The sequence below is a fragment of the Alligator mississippiensis genome, chromosome 16, assembly GCF_030867095.1.
Source record: "Alligator mississippiensis isolate rAllMis1 chromosome 16, rAllMis1, whole genome shotgun sequence".
In the NCBI taxonomy this organism is placed as follows: domain Eukaryota; kingdom Metazoa; phylum Chordata; order Crocodylia; family Alligatoridae; genus Alligator; species Alligator mississippiensis.
The window spans coordinates 273,651-296,738 of NC_081839.1; the positions used below are offsets into that span (position 1 = coordinate 273,651).

At 41.9% G+C, this 23,088-nt stretch overlaps 2 protein-coding genes across 4 annotated transcripts in view; one reads left to right on the forward strand and one right to left on the reverse strand.

The window, feature by feature from the left end:
* Window positions 1-3,752: 3,752 nt before the first annotated feature.
* On the forward strand, window positions 3,753-6,425 carry KLF2 (KLF transcription factor 2). Its single transcript, XM_006259500.4, has 3 exons — window positions 3,753-3,872; window positions 4,091-5,009; window positions 5,526-6,425. Exons 1-3 carry the CDS (start codon window positions 3,798-3,800, stop codon window positions 5,699-5,701), a joined length of 1,170 nt encoding a protein of 389 aa, XP_006259562.2. The 5' UTR covers window positions 3,753-3,797; the 3' UTR covers window positions 5,702-6,425.
* A 5,427-nt stretch (window positions 6,426-11,852) lies between these two features.
* Window positions 11,853-23,088, reverse strand: part of EPS15L1 (epidermal growth factor receptor pathway substrate 15 like 1) — a 57,094-nt gene continuing 45,858 nt past the window's right edge. For 2 of the 3 annotated variants that reach the window (XM_059719813.1, XM_059719812.1), the window contains one exon: window positions 11,853-18,595. In XM_059719813.1, coding sequence (XP_059575796.1) covers window positions 18,449-18,595 — 147 coding nt within the window. In that variant the 3' untranslated portion in view covers window positions 11,853-18,448. The remainder of the gene's footprint in view (window positions 18,596-23,088) is intronic. The other variant, XM_059719817.1, reaches the window with a different exon arrangement.

The window sequence follows — 23,088 nt, forward strand, 5'->3', positions numbered from 1 at the left end:
TTCTTGCTCCAACATTTCCCATTACTCAACTCCAGATACACAGGACATATGACTAATAAATAATACAGGTGCAGTACAAAGAAGGTATTTTATAAATGGGAACTTAATGTGTACTCAACACCCCAAACATGCTCTTCCCCACCTTAATATATAAATGGTCAATAAACGTACTTCTACTAGCTAAAAATGTAAGTTAGAACCCTTCTTCACGTTGGTGAAAAATATCCTCAGTTTTAGCCACATTCCCAATGATGGCTATGTAGCAAGCTAAATTCCCTCCATGCACACTTTCATCCTAAAAGATTCAATGTTTGTTTCTCAGACTCAAAGCTATATGAATGTCAGCTCACGGTTTGCATACATATTTCTGGATAACTCCTTACCTTATGTATAGTTAACAGTATCTCTGTGATGCACTTGTCCTCTAGCCAACAGCAGAGTGGCTGGGGGCTGTATGCGCCCCAGGCTCTGCACCATGCAAGCCATATGCCTTGGGGGCCACATGCCACACAGGTGTCTGCCATGCAAGCAAGCCCCCTGTGCCCTGCCTCAGCAACCCCGGCTGGCCAGCTACTGCAGCAGCAGGAACAATGATGAGAGCGGTGGCCACACTAATTCAACCTCTCCCCTCCCAGGCTGGATACAGCCCACAGGCTGTCAGTTGGACAGCTCTGCAGACAAATTCAGGCTAAAATAAGGTGCCAAACATTAAAAGTAAAGGCAACTAAACAATAGAACAATTTAACATGAGTTGTGGGGAATTCTCCACCCCTGGAAATCTTTAAATCAAGACGATATTCCAAAAGATACGCTCAGTCGAGTTCAACCATGGGTTTTGGACCTGAAGCAGGAAATAATATAAGGATGACCAACACAGCATTATACAGAAGCCTGGACTACTGTACTTGATATCTATTAAATGTATAAGTTAAAGCAAAAGTACCTGCATGGGATTTTTTATTCATTGCAAAATTCACTAACCAGCCACCTAATAACCTACTGGTACCAGTCTCATTAAGATAGTACCTGAACAGTTTTCACCTGTAGGGCTGCAGCAACCTCTCAACCTATTGATACATGTATAATGGCCAGTAAGTGCATAAAATAAAAAAAGTGTTGGCCTTTTCACAGAGTCAATTGACAGGAAGGGTAAAAGCAGTATCTGATGTTACTCCATTTACATAAACTGAAAACACTGCAAATAAATCTAGACCAAAGATCAGAGACTCCTGTCTATGGCACATTGGGAAGAAAGCTGAGAAGTACCTGGGACAGAGAGCATGAGTCTCAGCACAGCCAGTCTAGCATCTTCCACAAGTACTTATTCAATATGCACAGTTTCATACTGTTTTCTTAAAGTAGGTGTATAAGTCAATGTTATCACAGTCATTTGATATACAGTTGAAGAAACCTACAATAATACATCTGTCCTATTTATAAAACACATGAACAGACAAGCTATGTTGCCAGTGCTGTCATTTCACACTAAACAATAAACGGTACCTAAAGGTAATGACTCTGTGCTTATTTAACTCGCAACAGGATCATTCTACAGGATCACTACATCCACTCTTCTCTGAGAAAGGAGCTTTCTTGGTTGAGTTCTGACAACTCAGAATGCTTTGTTGAGCTGCTGGCTTGGAAACCGTCACCCATGAACCCAGCTACAACATACAATACTGTTGAATTCTCGTTATACATTTGTAGCTCTGATTCATGCATTCAAATTTCGTCTTAATGACAGTCTACTTAAAAAAAATATCAAATATTTATCTTTGATGTCAAGAAACAGGTCAGCACCAGTCCTAGAAAATCAACATAACCTGCAGCCTTTGAAGTTCTGTATCTTGTGACCTGTCTCTGAGAAGGACACCCACGCATCACCCAATGGCACTCTATTTAGAGAAGATTAAAGAACGCGCTCCAGCTCCTTTCTATTCTAACCTCACACAAACTACTTTCACATACCAGCGTAGCTTGGCTGACTACAGCAGCATTACTCCTGATTTACACTGGTGTAAAGTGAGCCCAGAACTAAACCCTTCATTTAAAGGTTTATTTGAAAAACGATTTATAAAGAAGAAACCGTGCCACTGTTTCCACATAACAACGATGGAGCAAGAAGAACATCTGGGCAAAGTGTTACCAGGGTCATACAGAACTCATGTAGTGACTCGAGAGAAAATCCTCCTCATCGGATTAATAAACTGCCAATGTTTTAACTTATCAGATCCACTTCTTTTCTACAAAAAAGAAACTAAAGTTAGAGAGCTGACTTTCACCTATCAAACCTGCTTTTTTCCCTTTAATAAAGGGAAGAGCACATGATACAGCGAAGTGACACAGTATTGCAAACTTACATGCACTTCCAGCACCTACTGGAAAAAAGCATCTGGCTAAAACTCTACAGTTCAGTTTTCACTGTCGGTTGAATACCCTAGTAACAAAATATTTTGTTGTAGCAGTTGATGAAATCACAAGAATATAAATTGCCAAAGTCGCTCAGGGTGTGTTATCATGGGAACACTCACATTCATTCAGAATTCATCAGAGGACACTTTGTTGGCTGACTCATGGAACCACATATATGTATGTATATTCTGTACATTTACGTACATTTTATGAGGAAAAGAGTTTACATTAACGGATTACACAAGTGTGACATTGCACTGCTGTGAGTCATATGTGTTGGTGTACTTTGTTACCACGCATTCAGTGCATCGATTCTACTCCATTCCCAGACAGCTGGATACTCCTCCTGTCTATCCTGCAGACTTTCAGAATAAAATGTGTGCGTGCATTATTAAACTGTGTTTATTTTTAGTAACGTGTACTTATTAAAAGTCAGTAACTAACAACAGTAACGCATCTCCCTGAGAGGACTGCTTCCAGGGACCAACAGTTCTGGGGAAATGTCCCCAAAATACAGACTCTGACACTTCATCAGGGACCAGAGAAGAGTGTTTGTTCACACTAATTCACCTTGCCCCTTCCCACCAAGTTGTGAACACCTACAAGTGGGAGCTGTTCCCAAACATCCTCCTTGGCTTCTGCCAATGCATGACCTGGGGAGCCAGCGGACACAGCTGCAGCCCGGTGGCAAGTCACCGCTTTCCCTTGGAGAGCTGCCCGTACAGGCCCCTGCTCTTGGACCAGGGGCAACGCAGAAGGGGTTGCCCAGAGCCCAGGGCTGAGGAGCTCAGTGCAGCTCTCTGGGCCAAGATGAGGAGCGAGGTGGAAACGCACAGCCCAGGCACGGCAGCTCCGTGAGGAGCGCTGCCCGCCCAGCTCGGGCCTGGGCTGCCACTGTCCGGTGCCCGGTAGAAGGGGACCCCCGCGGCCTGGGGGGGGTACTACCCCGCACCTCCCCTCGCAAGACACGGGTCTTCAGGACCAGGACCGAGCCTGCTTGCACCCCGGGCCCAGCACGTCTTGGGGACGCTGCTGCCGGCCGAGGAACAAGCGAGGGCCAGGGCATCCCAGGCCGTGGATCGTCCTCGGGGAGCCGCACCAAGGCGGCGGGGCCAGGCTCCGGCCGCGGGGCCCGGCTGCCGCGGAGCGAGCCCGAGCCCGCCCGGGGAGGGGGCGGGCCCCGCACGCGGGAGCAGCCGCCGCCGCCGCTGCCTCCTTTTATACTGGGGCTAAATTTAGGCTGCGCCCGGCTCGCCGCGCCGCCCCGTCCGGGACGCGTTTCCTCCGCTCCTGCAATTGGCTCGGCGGCGGCCGCGGCCGGGTTATAAGGGGGGAGGCCGGCGCGGCGCCGCTCGCAGCCTTGCTCCCGCCGCCGAGCCGGGACCATGGCGCTGAGCGACACCGTCCTGCCCTCCTTCGCCACCTTCGCCAGCCCCTGCCGGGATAAAGCCTTTCACGCAGTGAGTGTCTGCCGGGCCGGCGCCGGGCTCCGCGGGGGGTCCCGGGCGGGGCGGGGCGGGGCGGGGCTGCGCCGCACCGCACCTCGGTACCGTGAGTTCTCCTTCAAACACACCCGGGGCCGGGCCGGGGCGGGGCGGGGCGGGGCGGCTGGACGGAGATGGAGCAACCTGGGATCCCGTCGCGGAGCACTAACGCTCTTCCTCCCTCCCTCCCTCAGCGATGGAAGTGTGACCTGGAGGGCAAGACCCCTGCCAGCAGCTGCGCCGTGCTGGACATGCGGCAAGGGCCAGGCAGCCTGTCCCCTCCCAAAGAGGACGAAGATCTCAACAACGTTTTGGAACTTATTCTCTCCATGGGCAACGACAACTTCAGCCAGAACTCTTCCCCTGGGGACTACCCCTTGGCACAGGCGGAGCCCAGTAACTTCTACCAGACAAACCCACCTTCTGGATGCTACAGTTCCCTGGAGGAAGGCAGCCCGCCTCCTTACAACCCCAGCCTCGTGCCAGAGATGATCAGGTCAGACATGGACTCAAACTACTGCCCCCCTCACAACATCCATGGGCGGTTTTTCATGGCACCCAGCTTTGGGAGCCCCCAGTTCGTGGAGAACATTAAGCCAGAACCTGACATGGACAGTTATGGGCCCATCTTGGGCCTTGTACCCCAGACCTGCCCAAAGATCAAGCAAGAAGGCAACGCAACCTGCATGATGGCCTACGAGCAGGCAAGGATGGCCAGCTCGCCTCAGATCCCAGGGGCAGAAACACCCCCCCTGAGCCCCACCGACCTCATGGTAACTGACTGCCAAGCTCAAAGGATCTGCCATTCCTCAATGCCATTCCAGCAAACCTATCACCCCACCACAGGCTTCCATCCTCACCACAGCCACCTCCAGTACCAGAGCACCTCCCAGTTTGGTTTGTTTGAGGACACAGTGCCTTTGCAACCCTCAGCCCCAAGAGGCATGCTCACCCCTCCTTCCTCTCCCCTGGAGCTGTTGGACTCCAAGCCAAAAAGAGGACGCCGGTCCTGGCCCAGGAAGCGGACAGCCACGCACACGTGCACCTACGCTGGCTGTGGGAAAACCTACACCAAGAGTTCTCACCTGAAGGCCCATCTCCGAACACACACAGGTAAATGCAGCCCGATACTCGGTTACTTGAGAGCCGGGGGAGTTGTCAGCTACACGGGCTAGTAAACTACTGCCTCAAAACAAACCAAACCACTGCATGGGCAAGAAGGGCCCCGAGCCAAGTGAAAGATTAACTTTCTAGTGCCTGTAAGCTGCATGGGTATCAAGTCTTAGCCTGAGATACTACGGCTGTAATGTCTGGGAGGTGTCTGTATCTTTGCCAAAGCTTTCCAACTATAGCTATTACTGCAGTAACTGCCTCCCAGTCACGCTCTCACTCCCCCCTCCCACCACCTCACAAATGCTACTCCAGGCAGAAAGCTTCCTTAAGCCAGGGAAGGGAGAACGGCTAGTGCAGCTTAATTAGCCCAGGACCCGCTTGGGTTCTGTTGTGATGGCTTTGGTAAAAGGAAGGTTTAAATTAAGATCCAAATCTAAATATAAAACGATAAGATGAGTGGGAGAGCTGCCTGCATGTGGGAGGACAATGCTGAGTCACTGTGATTTCTCCCAACAGGTGAGAAGCCCTATCACTGTAACTGGGACGGCTGCGGATGGAAGTTTGCTCGCTCTGATGAGCTGACCCGTCACTACCGCAAGCACACAGGCCACCGTCCCTTCCAGTGCCACCTCTGCGACAGGGCTTTCTCCAGGTCAGACCATCTGGCTCTGCACATGAAAAGGCATATGTAGCCATAGGGCCTCTGAACTGCGTAACAGAGGATGGACATTATTTAACTGCTCAGGTGCAGGATCATTAAAAGGAGCAGTAGCTGGTACTACTTAGGGAGGCAACAAAGCTCTAGCAATGGATGCTAAAGTTTAACTTGACTCAAGGAGGTTTAGCCTGGCATCTCCTAAAGAGATTTAAAGGAACTTTATCAGTGTGACTGTCTGTCCCGTGCAGGGGAAACGTGGTTTATTTATAGGGCTTCTGTGAAGGGTGAACTCGACAAAACTCCATACAGATGGTATAGATAAAGCTGTAAATACTGTATCTTTGATTGTAATTGCTCAATCCATAAGCTTTAGGACAATGTTTGTATGGAAACTGCCTGAAGTTGACCCTAGATGGAATTAAATGAATGTTACTGTATCTGTTTGTTAGATCTCAGCTGAGAGCATGGCTAAGAAAAACACTCCTCTTGTCAGATTATTTCTTTCACAGGTGCAATAATATTCTTGTCTGCCATGATCTACACTAGAAGTACAGGGCTTGATGTCTTGTAAGAAAATAACCTATTTTTACTATTTTTTTTATATAATGTAAATAATTTTATACAAGGAGAAATATTGTAATGTATTATGTACATAGAAGACAAATGGGTATTTTGCCTATTTCGGTTTTTATAAAAGTAGTCATTTTAAAATGTTCAAAAACATTTCAACTTTTTAATAAAATTAAATGTTTAATACATGTGGTTGCATCCTCACTTGATAACCCATTTTAATCCTTCTCAACAGCTAGATTTGCAGCCACTTGGAAATATTTTAAATTACTAAAAGGAATAAAAGAACTTTGACAAAAATCTCATAAGATTTTGTTATATAAAAAAGACAAAATTAGATGCACAACTTAATAAAAAGCTACATCTGAATCTGTTTTGCATAAAAAAAAAAAGTAAAGTATTTCACATTTAAAATACACTTCCTAAAAGTAGTTGTTTAGGCACAAAGTAAGCAACGCTGTAATTTCAGTCTGATTTCTAGTTTATGCTGGACTATTTTAATAGCATCCTTAATGTTTTCCAGATGCAGTTTCAGTTTTGCCAACAGCGTGTGGGTTTTTACTATAAATTTAAACGCTGCATTTCTGTAATTACGGTGGCTTATTTTAAGGCATCCTTTGTACATAAATTACCCTTGCTTGCTCTTAAGAGCTCAGTGCAAAATCCCAATACCAGTAGTGAAATGTTAACCACTGTTTCCCCCTTCCTTTTTGCAAAATTCTCCTGCAGAATTAGGATAAAATTCTTCATAGCTCATTCCTAGAACTAAGATTCACTTAGCAATTAAAGATTGCAACAGTTACTAAACACCACCACAGTTCTGGAGCCAGATCACTCCCTTGGTAGTGTTTAGCTACTGGCACTGATTTCAGACGAAATTAATATTTGCAAGAAGTATGGCAGTGCCTACCTAGAGAAAGTCCACCGAAACAAAAATGTTGCACATTAAACAGCTGTAAGTGAACAGAATCTGGGTCTTTTTTTTTGTTTTTTTTAATGTATGCAGTTATTCTGAAGTGATACTGGGCAGCTTTACTTTTGACAACATCTATTTGTAATTGGGTACTGGCACCACTGGAGTAAAAGTACAATACTTATTAGCATACAAGTTTAGGAGAGTACTCTTCTCTTAACCATTTTTGCACTCAAAGATTTATGTATAATAAATAGAAGGGGTTTTTTCTGACTTTACAAGTAATGACACACATGAATTAAATCAACAAGGAAATATTTAAAGTAATGGCAAATACAGCTATTCTGTGAAATCAAAAGGCTGCAGTTGCTCATGTGGAGCAGATGTATTTTGGGCTACTAATCAGTGACACGGAAGAATGAGTTCCACATTTCACTTTTACAGCTCTTTCAAAGTGAAATATAAAGGGGATTTAGTATTTCTTCATTAAAAACAAAAAGGAGTTCATTTGCCAGAAACAATTGCACAATAATTCCAGAAAGTGAAGACGACTTAAAGATGTTCTAAAATTATTACACCCGTTGTTGCAATAGTTCTAGGTATTTCCTCCTCTTTCCCCACAGACTATCATTTCATATCTCAGAACGTCCACTGGTGTTGATAGCCTCCAGAACATGATTTTAGCATTCAGTTCTTAACCATCTTCCCCTACTCAACTAGATTTCCCTTCTTTCTCCTGAAAATTAAAAAATGTTCTTTTAAAGTCCTGTGTTGCAATACTGCAACCAGTTCCTGCATTACACCTACTTAAAAACCCACCCGAGATAAAGGACCAACGCAGGTCTTACTGCCGCTGCACTTGCAAGTCCTGTGCAAGACTTGTGCTCAGGAGTAAGCTTCACCCTAACTACCCTCAAGATAAACTGCCATTTTGATACGTCTTTATAAAGTACCATTGTACAGAGCCCCCCAGTAAGATATATGGGTATGCGACGCCTGTACAGGCTTCATTTGTACCTTGGAAGCCATGCCTTACTGCACAGAACTACGCCTCTATACAGGGTTTTGCACGGTTCAAAAAGGCGCTGGACTGAGACCCAGAATCTCTAGCCCTTCTGGCCACGTTCTGTGCAGCTTGGCTATGACTGCTGCTGGAGGCGACAGAGAGAAATGGCAGTTAGAGCCACCGCTCTGCGGAGGTCCTGTGAATTTTGGATCCGTGTTACACACAGCCCCCGCGCAGAACCTCTAGAGAACTCTGTTCTGTGGCATACGTGGGAAGGGCGAGATGAAGATGCTGATCTTTAGCTCAACTCCGTCCTTTCTACAGACACAAAGGGGATGGAGGGGAAGATACCTGCCATCTGTAAGTTACGGTGTGAAACTTTACAAGATTGTAACAAAATAAAAATGTTCACTGATTGAAAAAAAAGGAGTTCACAACATTTAGAGACTTTATTTTAAGGAAATGCCACGCCCAGACACCCTCATGTACACACAGGTTTCTGAAAAGCTGGAATCAAGTAATCACTAACAGCCTTATCACCAACACGATTTGAACTATTATCAACATCAGTCGTCCAGGGTTTCTGTGCGGTCTGTATAGGAGATGGCAGGTCCAGTTTCTAAACGGTCCTGAAGTAGAGGGCAGCACTGAGGATATTCTTCCTAGATCCTTTTAAGACTAGCAGATGACTTGCACCAAGCGTAAGGCAGTTATTTCTTGCACATCTCACAATTACTGTACTCTCAAGAAGATGCTAAGACACAGTCATGCACCCGTGAGTCACATCAAAGCTGACACTTCTCTTTGATTGCAAAGACATGGACAGTTTCTAACTGAAACTTCAGTCCTATTGGGGTGGGGGGGTGATTAGTAGCAGCATCCAGTCATGGGGGTAGCTCTTCCTCCCCACATCTCCTCCCCGGCTCTAGCACCTGCATTCATCCTGCATTTGTTTTCGACATGCTACAAAAACTAGTCAAACGGGCTAAAAGGAAATGTGAAGAGACTTGTAAACAAACTTTCACACCGCTCTTAGACGCCACCACAGCGAAGGGCGCGCTGTGCACGCACGGCCGGCCGGCCACACGGGACCGAGCCCCGCGCGCGGCCGGCCGCGCACCTCGCCGCTCTGTGGGGCGGCCCCACACCCCCTGGCGACGGGCCTCCGCCGACTTCGAGTCGGATCAAGGCGACTCCGCAATGAGCCGCCGCCGACGGCAACGAGAGCCGGGTCAGGCTGGCCGGGCCCCCTCGTGGGCGGCAGGGGAGACCCCCGGGGGCAGCACCCCGGGCCCGAGCCCCCCTGGGCCTGCCCGACCGGCCTCTGGCCTCGCACTTCGGTCTTGGCCTCCGTCACGAGGTGCTCGCCCGGCCCCGGCCCCGGCCCCGGCCCCGCGGACACCAACCCCCGGCGGCGCAGCGCCCGCCCTTCCCTGCTCTGTGGTGACTGCCGGGGCTGAGGCGCGCCGCGGTCCCGGGGCCTGCCTCCGGCGCCGGGCCTGGGCCTTACCGCGGCCTGCTCCCGCCTCGCCTCGCCTCGCCTCGCTCATCCGCCGCTTCGCCCGCGGAGCCGGGCCCGCTCCTGAGGGCCCCGGCCGCGGCGCCCTCGCGCCCGGCAGGAGGCGGCGCCGCTTCCCGCGGGGCGGGGCGGGTGGCGCGTGGGCCCGGAGCCGCCGCCACGAGGCGCTGCCGCCAGCCCCGCGCGACGCGCGGTCGTGGCCCGCGAGCGCCGAGGAGCCCGGGCAGCGGGGCCGCGTCTGGCGGCCGGGCCGGCTCTTCTCTCACGCGGGTCTTTGCGGGAGCACGTCTGAGCGCACGCGCACCGGGGCCGCCCCGCTGTCCGGGCCGGGCCGGGCCGGGCCGGGCCGGGCCGGAGGGGCAGCCCCGGCACGCGAGCAGACGAGCCTCGCCCAGGCCGTTGCAGCGCCGGCCAAGCTCGTGCTTCGCCCCGCAGGCGCCGCGCGGCCGCGTGTGCGCCTCACGTTTCTAGCCCAGGGGAACCAGGCTACAAGCGCAGAACTGCTCTCGCAGGGCAGCAGCGTGTTTTTGTGGGCTTTTTATCTTGCTTGAAGAAAGCAGATAAGACATTCTTAGAAACACTGGCACTCTGAGCACAATGAGCTCGGTACAGCAGCTCTTCCTACAACGGCTCCTTTTAAGAGGCCTTAATAAACCTCCTTCGGTTGGTCCGTACTCGAAAGTAACATTTGTGGAAACCTAGGAGACCAAAAGCAGTGTTGCTGATAGCAAAGGGAGGTGCAGAAACACACATAGGAAAGGCTGAAGCCTCCATAAACAATGTTATAACTTCATCAAATACGTGTTTTCTTCTGATTCAAACATCAATCAGTTTATGTCCCATGTTAGGTGCCACAAAGACGATGCCTAGCACAAAGGAAGAAGTTGCAAACATTTTGTTTTTAAGTGATTAAGATCAAAACAGTGTCTACTGGGCAGGATGCTAGGTGACTTTTCTCATGTACTCCCCATGAGAGGATTTTTTGACACCTGTGCATTGCAACTGCGCTATTATTTCTGCATCTGGAGGGAGGAATAAGGCTTAGGCTTTGCCTGTGAGCACCCGCTCCCCTGTCCCTGCCACCCACCCAACTGCAGGACAGGCTGCCAGAGGAGGTGCAAGCACACCCTGCAAAGGTGCCAGCTGCTGGGCGGGCGTGGGCCAGCCAGCAGCAGTCCTGGCGTACTTGTATGTACACCTTGCTCAGGGATGGGGTCCTTTGCTGCCAGAAAGCGGGGTTCTGCTGCCACAGCAGCTCTTCAGGTGTGTGGACAGTTTTGTCAGCAGAACCGGAGTTTACTTCTGCTGCCAAACGTCCATAGTATAAACTAGGCCATGGTGGGGTCTGGCACCATCAACAATATTGGACACCAGCTAGGCATGGGAATTTCAGAGTTGCATGATCTTCCCTAATTCAGCATGGTTATATGTTGCGATTAGGAGCTAGATATTCGGCTGGGCACATCTACACACTCATTAATGCGCTTTAGGATAACATGCATTAAATGTAGTACCTCCGTGGTGAGGTACTAGAAAAAGGCCCATTAGCCTACTTTAATGCACATTAGCTAAAGAGCATGGTTTTTTGTAATGCTTTAACGCGCACTAAAGTGCAAGTGTAGACGTGCCCAGTTAAACTCAGGATGGTACTTGTCCACTTTCCCCTGAAAGTTTTATCTTAAATTAAGTAAGACAAAATCCTTCCCCTTCTCTCCCAAAAACCCAAACTGAAAGTGTGTCTGGAGAATAATTTAAAAAACAGCAGATGCAGCCCCTTGCAATTATCTGTTGTTAATATACCACTATACCTAATCACGTCTATGGCAGAAATGAGTCAAATCAAAATGAATTAAGTAGAATCTTCTTGCAGTTCAGTATTTCCATTTGGCCAAAGAGTTATTCTCTTTAACCCCTCCCTATGTTAATTCCCTACATATTTAACATTTTGGCATACAGACTGTTTCTGTAAAGGGAGTGGTATGGGATCTTCAAAGGAAAGATCAAGTCAAGTGTGTTTTGCAGTAATGGGAGACTGAGAGGGAAGAACAGTATGAACAGGCCAACAGCCCAAAAAAATATACAGCAGAAATACATCATTCTAAACAGGATTCAAAATTTTGACCCAAAGCAAAGTTTGTGAAATCAGAGACAAAAAAAAAAAAAGCTAGTCCCAGAGCTCCAAAAAGTAATCTTTTCCATTTATTATATTAAACAATAACATTTCTCTTATTATATTAAACACGTATTGGGTTAAAATTAAAATATTTTTTCAATGTGTTATGATATTTAAAGGATAAATATAACTATAATCATGTACATATTTGGACAGATTAGTGACTTTTAGGTAAATGCTGCAACTTCCACTTTGCTTTCATGGTTTTAAGCTGTAAATTCCATCAGAATGATCAGAATCATATTAAGTGGATCATTAAAGGAACACAGCATAATCAGGATTCTATCAGTGGAGGGAACTGTATACATTACATTATTTAAATTTTTAAACTGAGGCATTGACAACTTGGTCTTTTATTTATAAATCTTTTAACTAAAAAGAACAGTATCTTAACTGATAAAAGGCCGACAAAACCCTTGGGGTAGAGGCGCAATACCTTTTATTAGACTGACTGAATAGTAGCAAAAAAAATTATCTCTTTGCAAGGTTTTGGGCCCAAACACCCCTCCCTCAGGCACAGGAGAATTCAAAGATTGTAAAAGTTCTCCCAGGTAAAAATGAAACTTCATCTTCCACAGGGGAGGTACAAGATGGTAGGGTGCCCCTGGGTATAACAGTCCATTTTAAAAGAAGTTGCTCTGTGAGTGTGTAAAGTAGGCATTTCTATCTGGGAGAACTTTTACAATCTTTGAATTCTCCTGTGCCTGAGGAAGGGTGCTTAGGCCCAAAAGCTTGCAAAGAAAGAATTTTTTTGCTATTATTTAGTTGATCTAATAAAAGATATTGCCTCTACCCCAAGAGTTTTGTCTCCCTATGCTTTTAGACCAACACCGCTAAAACCAATATCCTAACTGATAAAACAGATTTATCTATGAATATGAAAAGAGTTAACTGGTTCAATCCTAAAACAAAACCTTAAGATTCCAACATGTTCAAGCCAGAATTTTCACCAGTATTTCCTTACTCAAAAAAAGGTAAATATGTTTGTTGTGAATAGGAAATTAGCAGAAAAGGATGCAACAAATATGTAACTATTGACTGTATTGGCCCAGAAATAGCTTGCTTGTAACTAGTGAGTTTATTACTGCAGAACAAAACAAATAGTTATCATTTTGATATAATTTATTCTGCAACATTGAGATTATATAGAAATGTTGTTTCTAAGAGGCAGGAATAAGTTAAGTGGAAAAAATGGAATGAACCTCCTAGATGGGTGAGGTGTTGGTTCTGAACATTTGGACTGAAATTCCATAAGATTAGAGGCCACAGGTCAATTTTTTCTTAATGGAAAATTATTCAAGGAAAAAAAAAGAAAGTAGATCCAAAAGGATTACAAAAATAATCATAGGAAAGTACACTGCCTTTTAGCAAAGCCAGAGAGATGACAAAATCATTTTGACTAAGTGTTGTACTATCATAGATTATCCTTGGAATTTGCTAAATAAAACAAAATACAGTAGGGGCTGAGGACTTACCCCACGTAAAAATAATTAAACCAGAAACCTCATAAGAAGAACTTTGATATAAAGAGTCTCATACAGCAAGTGTGGAAGTGCCAAGACTTCCCTTGCCAGTGTCTGTTCCAGTTGGTAGAATGACTGGCAGTCTCGACAACAACAACAAAAACATTTTGAACTTAAAAAAAAAAGAAAAAAAAAATCAAGCAACTCATTTGGGAAATATGTATACACTTATCTAGAGAGGAATATACAGGTAATTCAGTATCTGTGTCTGATGAGTGCAGAACTTGTAGAAGTCCAGTTTAATTGGAATAAGTAGTCTTTTCTGTTTTAAGGTGCTGTATTTATATTCTGTATAGCGTTGCTCTGTTATTTAACAGTTGCCAAGTCACTCAGCTCTGACTGTACTTCAAATGTGCAGGTGAATATATTACAACATACATATGCTAGTACAGAAGTCTAGCAAACTTCTCTGCGGTTATTTAGTGTACTGCATAGTCTAATAGGTTTTCCAAGTAGAAAGAAACATCTACATTTTTATTTTCAAAAGCAGCAACGTTGGACAGTAACTTCTCTTAAGGCAAAAACTTAGATGGAAATAGAGAAAAAGCACAGTTCAAGCCCACAAAAGAATGACTGTGCAACGCATGTGGGAGATGAGAGACTATAAAAAGAAGTCTTCCTCAATGCCCATAAAAGCAAATATCGTTTTAATTGAAAGCTAGTAAAACCCCTTGCTTAATCTCCCCAAAAAAAGGAGAGAGATGACAGCACTAAGCAAGTATATTATATTAGATCAGAAATGGCCATTAAGTGCAAGTAGACACTACAGGACCACAAAGACAACGTAAATTTCTATCCTAAATTGATTATATATATCTGAGATACCAGCCAAGTTTCTTGTCCATCTGGGCAACTTCACACACATTTTTTCAAACTAACAAAGAGTTATCGGAAATTGTAACATTTTTTTAAGTTCACCAGAATTTGAAAATTCTAACCACAGTAGCACAATTTCCATGTACATAAAGAAAAATGGACATAAACATACACTTCTTAAATACAGACTATACATATAATTATATACTACATATTCATTGCGTGTGTGAACGTACACATACGCACACTTTATATACAGAGCATATAACTGCTGCAATATATAGACATATGTTTAGTATATACACACACACACACTATAATTATGTAATGTATTGTACTGTACATATACATAAATGGTACATCTTACAATGTATACATACACTATATATTTTGTATACTGATTTGCCCAAACTGAAGTAAGTGTATTTTGTGGTATGAATTTCTGCATTCTGGAGAATAAAAGAAAGATCAATGTCTTCCAATGTTTTTTGTTGGGTTTTTTTTGTTTTTGTTTTTTTGCCTTAGGAGAACAAGTATAGTAACTTAAATCAATGGGAATGAAGGTAACATTTTTGCTTTCTACAAGGGAAAATCATTTTAAATGGTATTACACAGAGATCTCAAGAGAGTTTCCTAGACTTCAATCTTATAAAATCTTCCTCCTGTCTTCCTGAATAAAAGCCATCTCAGATAAGCCTACAGCTAATGCACATCTGAGATTGTACATGGATCATTTACATATTCCTGTTCCATTAATTTGATTGATCATTTGTTACTGGATCATTCTTACTAGTATTTGGCTGACCAAATCTCTACCTGAGAAGGGAAGATCAAGGTTTATATTTAGTATATTAGATCAAGTCACTCTTTTAACATCATAATGACTGTCTTGAAAAACATTATCCCATTATCTCAGAAATAATAAAGCTATAAAAGATTTCAGAGACATGGTAACTTAGAAAATGTCATGCTGTTTAGCTCACACGTCTCATATGTGATATTGTCTGAAAAGTGATCCAGAAATAGCAATCCTTTATAAACTGGCTTTGCAGGTAAGGTTTAGATTTGAGCAGAAGAGGAAAGTGTCATTTCACACCCCCCACTCCCCCATTCCCTTTTTCCACAAAAAGACTCAGGCTTTAATGCAAATCCTGTGACTTTCACTCCTCCGGCCTGTTGTACTCCAGAAGTGATGCTTTTATTCCCTGGATGGCAGGGGAGAAGAATTCACCTTCTAAGGATGGATAATGAAGAAGCACTGTCAACTTGAAACAGGTGGTTTGACCCTGCAGTCAGAGGCAAGTGTGGCTGACAATATATTGGAGGAGAGATGAAAGAGGGAATTACTATAGACAACAGCATCCATAATAAAAGTCTGTTAACTGTAAAGGGAGAAGGGGGAAGAACAACAGTGTTGCAATGCAGCTGTAAATCCCAAGCAATGTTCTTCTCTTTGTATTTACCCAGTGCTTTCAAAGGAGACTCACTGCAGTTCCTTTGAAGCAGCATTACATTTTTCAGCTACATGAGGAATGGAAAAACCCTGTTAAGGTAGACATAGCTAATGAAAATGAAAAAAAATCTATGTTCTGTATACACAAATAATTCCACTGAGTATCCTGCATTCTAATCACATGTTCCCCCATCTATTTAGGGTGTGAGATGTGTAAAAAACACCAAGTCAAATGAACAATCACATGTAAGCAGGACAGAAAAATGCAAGGGAAGACTAAATAACAACACTGAGTACAACAACAAAACTACAAGAACAGTTCGTTCAGAGACACGGGGCAACTATCTTTGCTAAGCAAAGTGAAAGAGGTGTGACTATAAGACGGGCTGAGAAAAGGAACATAGTATATTTTAAAACTTAAAAAAAAAATTAAATCACTATATAGTGGGACTGATGTTTACTGTGTGTTCTACATTGATCCCCCTTTCTTTGTAAAAAAAAAAAAAAAAAAGGTATTACTTCTGCTACAAGCAGGCCCAATTTGCTCTTGTCAGTTTTAAGTGCTGTGACTGAATGGAAAGAACAATATTACAAATCTTTAAAAAGTATACTTGATAACTTAGTATCTTATAGTATATTTTACAGGAAAATGGTTTTGGTTGGAAGGGACTTAAGTCAGATTCTCCATGTATGGTAGAATTGTCTCCTGTTGTATTCAGGGCAGCTCATTATATCAAATACAAAACTGAAGACAGTTACATGTAAAGCCCAACAGCATGTGTACTAATATTAAGAGGAGTTACACTCACATTCAGAACAGCGCCTCCCTGAAATGGACTTCAATGTTGTCAAATTTACTGTCCGAAGACCAAAATATTAATGCATCTCAATTTACAATCTATTTGCAACACAAATGCAATATCATCCTGAGACAACTAACGTTTCATTACATCTCCAGGGCTGAAGGCTGCTCATCAGAAAAAAAATAATTATTTTGATTCTCATCTCTGTATAAAGAAAACATCCAGAGTAAGGCAATTAGAAAGGGGAGGATTATTTTGATGGGATAAATAGGCACTAGCATCACTGTAAAAGGAAAAATAAAATCATGAAGCAGACACACAAATATGTAAACACATTACAGAAGATGAAGAAATACCACATTCTCTAGCAAACAGAATGTGTACTCAGACTTTCAGAGATTCACAATGTTGTTACCTACCCGAGTTGTATAATGTACAGAACTGGGGGTGCAAATAGATATACAACTTAAGGACATTTTGAAAAACTGGCCTTAGATAACCATTACATTTACAAATAAAACCATATTACAAGGCAAGGGCAACCAAAACATTAAGATTTCTGTCGTAATTGTGAAAAGCAGTTCCTATAACTAAAGAGAAGAACAACAGTAGGACTAATTTTATGTACCTGTAACACAAGCCACACACTGCATTACTTCTACATTCTGCATGTGTCCTGCCCACTGAATTTTATAGGTCAATATAAAGGCTAGACATAGTGGCTTAATTAGCACTATCAGTGGAATAGCCTGTCTTTTGAGGCCAATCCATTGTATTAGTATTTTGTAACTTTTGCACCAATAGCTAAGAATTTCATCTGGCAAATACAATCTGACTAAACTTGGCCCAATTTAAACTAAAGGAGTTTCTATACAGTAGTTGCATATCTAAGTAAAGGGATTCAAGAATGATACTATTTAAAAATACAGCTACACAATGAAGCACTTCTGAGGTAGAGACTGTAACATAGTCAATTGGATAATACAAATAATAGTTTTCCATTCTGCCTGTTGGAGCAAATGAAGGTAAATTAAAGTTACGTGAAAGATTACAGTTCAAAAATCAGATTTAAAAGTATTAAAATTACCCAATCTAATGTAAAAAAGAATTCCAAAATACTACTGTTCCTGTAGTCATCCTTCCCAATGAGTAAAGGTGTATTTTATCCTATGGTTTATACTTGAATCATCATTTGTCCAATTTACAATATCAGGATCTCTCCCCTCTTTTATACTGCCAACTACAAAAACTAAAACTCAGTGCAAATAATCAAGTAAGAACAAATATTCACTCTCATAGGCTTTGAATTCGGAATATTTTGTGGGACTTAATCTAAGTCAAGTTTGTTTTATGGATCTAATATATAAATAATCCGTTTTTTTCTCATAAGATATAGCATATCTCATTGGTAAAATGGAAAGATCTTAAAGAATTTGCTCTCAAGACTTTGAGCTAGATGGCTTTTATACTCATTGGCCTACAATGAATAATTAAATGTAAGAAAGATAACTGAAAGTAAGTATGTGCACTTCTTTAAACATACTCTATGACTTGTTTTCTATAAATCTTCCTACTGCAGCCTCAAACTATGGCAATGGAATTCAGGTAATAAAAGCCAGATTCATAAACTGCAGCTTACTGTGTGCAATATTGGCTGCATTATAAAGAAACTTTGCTTTCAGTACCGTAGGATCATATGTAAATTTTCTTACAAGCAGTAACTTTTATCTAGAAAGTATAATACAATTTTATACAGTGCATTTTCTGTGCATTATGTACTTGAAAAGCCACACGGAGCCCAGTCTGCTAAAACCAATCAGTCTTGTTATGCTGTGACTTTAAGGTGACTAGAATTACTTCACAATGTAAAACAAGAATTTAGTATTTTTATAAAAAAAAAAAAACCAAAAAAACCCAAAAACCAAAAAAACCCCCAAAAAACAAAAACCCAACCCAAAACTTTTAAAGGATTTCACTTGGTCTAGATGAAACCAGAGGCCTGCATTTAAGAGTTTGGCATATCAGCCTTACTAAGTGCAATAGCCAATTCAAGATCTTCCTGTTCTTGTCTTCGTAATCGAGCTAGCCTCTCCTGCTCCGCCTTCTCACTCTCTCGCTTTGCCCATGCCAGCTGTTGCTCCTCATTTCCAAACTAAAAAAAAAAATAAAAAAAATGGAAACATGGTTAATATATACAAGACATTCGCCCATGACCAGCAGAAGTTATACACAACATGCTGTAAATCTAATTAATTTAAAATAACCACCACCAAACAAGACAAAATAGGTTACAACTTCTGGATTGGGAAATATACGCCCACATACAGTCAAACACCCACTAGTTTCCCCACTCCATTCTGTGATTCGTTTACTTAGTTCATTCAGCACCCTCACCTATCAGAAATATAAACCTTCCAGTTGATGATGATCTGCCTGCATCCGATCTCAATTATACACAAGAGAGAGGCCAAAAGATTGTGTGGATGGAGAGCTTCATGTACATGAAAAAGTATACTTGGAAGTTGAGGGCCTACAGCCATGTGAACAATGATTCTGTTAGCTTTTAGCTGGTAAAAAATGGAAGCAGTTTGCTGATGTGCCACTACACTGCAAAGTGTCTTCTGCAATAGTTCCTCTAAATGGTGACACATGCTAACAATGAACCCGGAGACTGAAGATTTGCAGAAAGTTACACCATCACATTGAAAGTAAAATGCCGATTTTGCAATTGTCTCATAAATAAGTGAAGATTTTTTTTCAAGCAGCAGAATAGCAAAAACCAATTCAGATCACTTTTGCAATACTAAAGAAATAAATTAATTCTCTGATAAGCATGAAGAAGTTTGAGTAGGATACCAAAATGCATTTAAGTTAATGGAAACAAAGTTCAAAGTTATACCATAATAATCAGCCTTTGACTTAGTATAGTTTCACTTTAAAATGGGCAAAATCTGATTGCTTTATTTTTTGCACAAAAAGTTACAGAAATTACTGGCAATTAAAATAGCATTTTAAATTTAACTTTAGATAAATCAATAATTTGTTTTGCTATTTAATCTTGAAGGCCCCCTGTTCAGCTAACAAAAGAAGTTGCAGAATGATATGTAAGCATTTGCAAGATTTATCCCTAACTGCTTTATTTCCACTCTAAACATCAGTTTGATAGTTTATGGAATCTTTAGAAAATGTATTATTTGGGCTTTTAGAATGGAAGACTATATAAAAAATTACAAATTCTATTTTTGGTGGAATAAAATCTGCATAAAGCTATGAATATCACCTCTCCAGTTCATGGCAAGAGAATAAGGTATAATATACTGCTGAACTGATTTATTTCTTGGAACCATCCCTTACAAACTTTGTCTCTCGTCTAAATAGACTGCTTCAGAAAAAAAATAAATAAATTTTAAGTAATACTGCAGCTATATAGTTTACTATCACATTCAAGATTTCCCTGAATTCATATATTTATATTTTAAATAAATGTTATCAACTTGCATTTTTGGCTAAGTACTTTTGATAAATATGCCAAATTCTCTATGATTCCTAGCTGCCTTTCAGAGTGGGTTCTTTCCTTCTTTTATATACTGCATGCTGTCACTGCTAAAAAACTATTACTGCAACTGTTTCTTTCATGACAGTGTACTGCATCCTAGTAACTTCTTAAACCAAGAAATTCTGCTGCCATTCCTACTGCAAATTATTTAAATTAATACTTGATATATATCATGCGAGTTTCCCTGGGGACAAGGAGCAGCAGCACATAGTTGTGCCATTGCTACTTGTCCCCACGGAACACCCTCGCACACGCGTTCTGGCACGCAAGTTGCCCCAGGTGGGGTAGGGGAGGCTAGGGCCAGCACCTGGGCTGGCCCTAGCAGCCTTACCCGGAGTCCTGGGGGCCTCCCGGGGCTCAAGCAGCAGTGACCTGGGTGGGCAGAGTTTGGTCAGCAGCTGGAGTGTGGCTCTGGCCAGCTAGGCTTCAGTTTTGGGCGGCATGTGCTGCCACCACGCACGCTGCGCCAATTTTTTGACACCGGGATCTCCTGGTGTCAAAAAAACCTGCCATGCTGCTAATTAGCAGTGCGGCAATTACTTGCATGCGCAGTGCACACAGTTTGAGGCACCACAGACGGGTCTGCAGCACTGCAAGCCGCATATATGCACTTGTCTGGACACACCCAGTGGAGACAGGGTTTCAATCTCTAACCATTCAAAATAAAGCCTGGTGCTGGGATGTAGAGTGAAATAATCCTTGTTGTAAATTTTAGAGACGTAACAAATTTCAACTAATTCCTTTTAGTGTGTCTTATACTTTTTAAACTGTTGATAAAATAGGTTTATTAATATTTTCTTTAGTTTGTAAAAGATGCACATTTAAAAAAAACTTTCTTCAAGAAGCTTATTTATTCCTTATGTATCTGAAATTATATTGTGCAGTTAAAAAAGCCAACTGAGAGTGTATGAAGGCAGTTCACAGTAAAGTTTTCTGTCAGAAAACCCCTCTTTTGGTGTTTGATCAATATTATCTTATATTATAATACAAGCAGGAATATATCACTCCAGAAGCATGATTCTTGATGTGTGTACCAGTTGAATATATAATTTACCAATTATATATTGTCATCAGTCCTTGTGCAAATTGTCTAGAAAAGGCCATTTTATTGAGCTACAGAAAACTCAGTACAGCATCCTTCTCCTGTCTTCAGGAAAAGATAAAGCAAATAGAAAATTCATACAAATGTTAATACATTAGCATAGATAGGTTGCAGTTACCACTGCAGTTTAGTACAAAGGATCTAAAAATACCACTAAAATAATTACGGGGACAACCCCTAAAGCCTGAAGATAAAATAGTAAAATATATGACAAAGTTCCAAGTGCACTGAACTGTGTTCACTTTGCTACTAACTTATATAAAAGAGAAATCTTTGAGCTTAGCTCTGAATTCTTAGTTCCTTTAAAGTTACTATTCTCTGTGACTGAAGATTATTGAGACGTTGCCTTTTTTCTTTTTCCTGAAAGGTGAAGTTGTAAATCAAAAATACCTGAAATATAAACTAAGAATGTATTTTTTCAGTTCCCAAGGCTCATGTTTTAGACCAAAATAATGCCATACGACTTAAATATTATGTGTATGAATAATTCAACCAACACTAAACTGTTCAGAAACTTACAGAAGTCCTCAGCTTTCTTTGCTTGTGACAGCTAATCAATTTGGCAGTCTCAGATTCTACAGAACCACACTTCAGGGCAGAAAACACACTGCCAAGAGAATTGTTCTTAATACTGTATTTAAATTCCAAACAAGATCACCCAAACTGTAAACGTATGAAGCCCCTTTCTTGATTTAGGAGCTAAATGGATTACCAATGACTTCTTGCAGGTCTAGCATTAACAAAATGTGACAATGTGATCATGTGTTGTTCATAATCAGAGAGTAAGTAATACTTAAACAGAACAGGGAAATAAGCAAAACTCTCTACTTCTAAAGGGGACTTTAATGAACAAATTTCATGAAACAACTTTTAATTACATTTTTTCCAACCTAAATGCTACCAAAATATTAATTAGCCAAGTGGTAAATTGTTAATCAGATCTCATTTTTTCCTTAGTTTTTACTTTTCAAAATGTATGTTTATGTCCTAAAAACTTAATGGCACAGGGGTTTAACAAAAAAACTTAAGTAGAAGAAATTATATACATTAACCATTCAGTATATCACTTACAGATTATTCAGCAGCCAGCTAAGAAATGTAGTCTGTAAATAAGATAACAGCTGGATAACAGTCATTCCATTTTATGCATAGCCATTGCATCCTTCCCCCATAAAGAATAAAAGAAACTAGGTGCCATTCAATAAAATTTCAAATAAAACAAGATTTTTGTCTTATTTTTATTAATAAATTGTTACCATTTTGTATACATTCACAGACTTTAACTGTGCAGTGACTTTCAACAGAATTTTACTAATTATGTAAAAGCTTACATCCTACTTTGAGATCTGACCTTTTCAGTATCACAGATGAAGTATTGAGGGCATTTCAAGATATTCATAGAGGACCTCAATTAACCATATATCCGGTAGGGGAATGATACATATTTACTGTAAACTGATATAGTAGGGAAAACTTTCAAAAATAATAAGGCTTGAAAAAAATAAAACTTGAGAACACCCAAACCTACTGAGCAGTGAACTATGTCTGCCAGATTTATGAATGTAGATAGAGCGGATTTTATTGCATGACAGTGCAATGTAGAACAAAAACACATGAAAGGAAGAAGCCTGAGGCTGTGGATGGGACCGATTTCCTATTTACCAATGGTAGCATTAAGAACAGTCAAGCTACTGCTACATTTACAAGTTCAAATCCATGTGTCTTCCAAAACTAGAAAACAAAGCCAAACTTCTTTAAATCCTGCTTTTTCTTCCTTGAAAGGCACTTGGCTTTGCTGTAAGACCTTTTGATTTTGTATTATAGGATGCCATATGGACATTACTACACTGGTTCTACAAAACAAGCTTGCGTTTGCTTTGTTTAACAAGGGATTCTCTACAAAATCAATAATCGGAACAAAATTCAATAGCTAGCTTTCAATCTCTCTCTTATATATGGACACTTTGCATTCCATTGTGTACAGAAA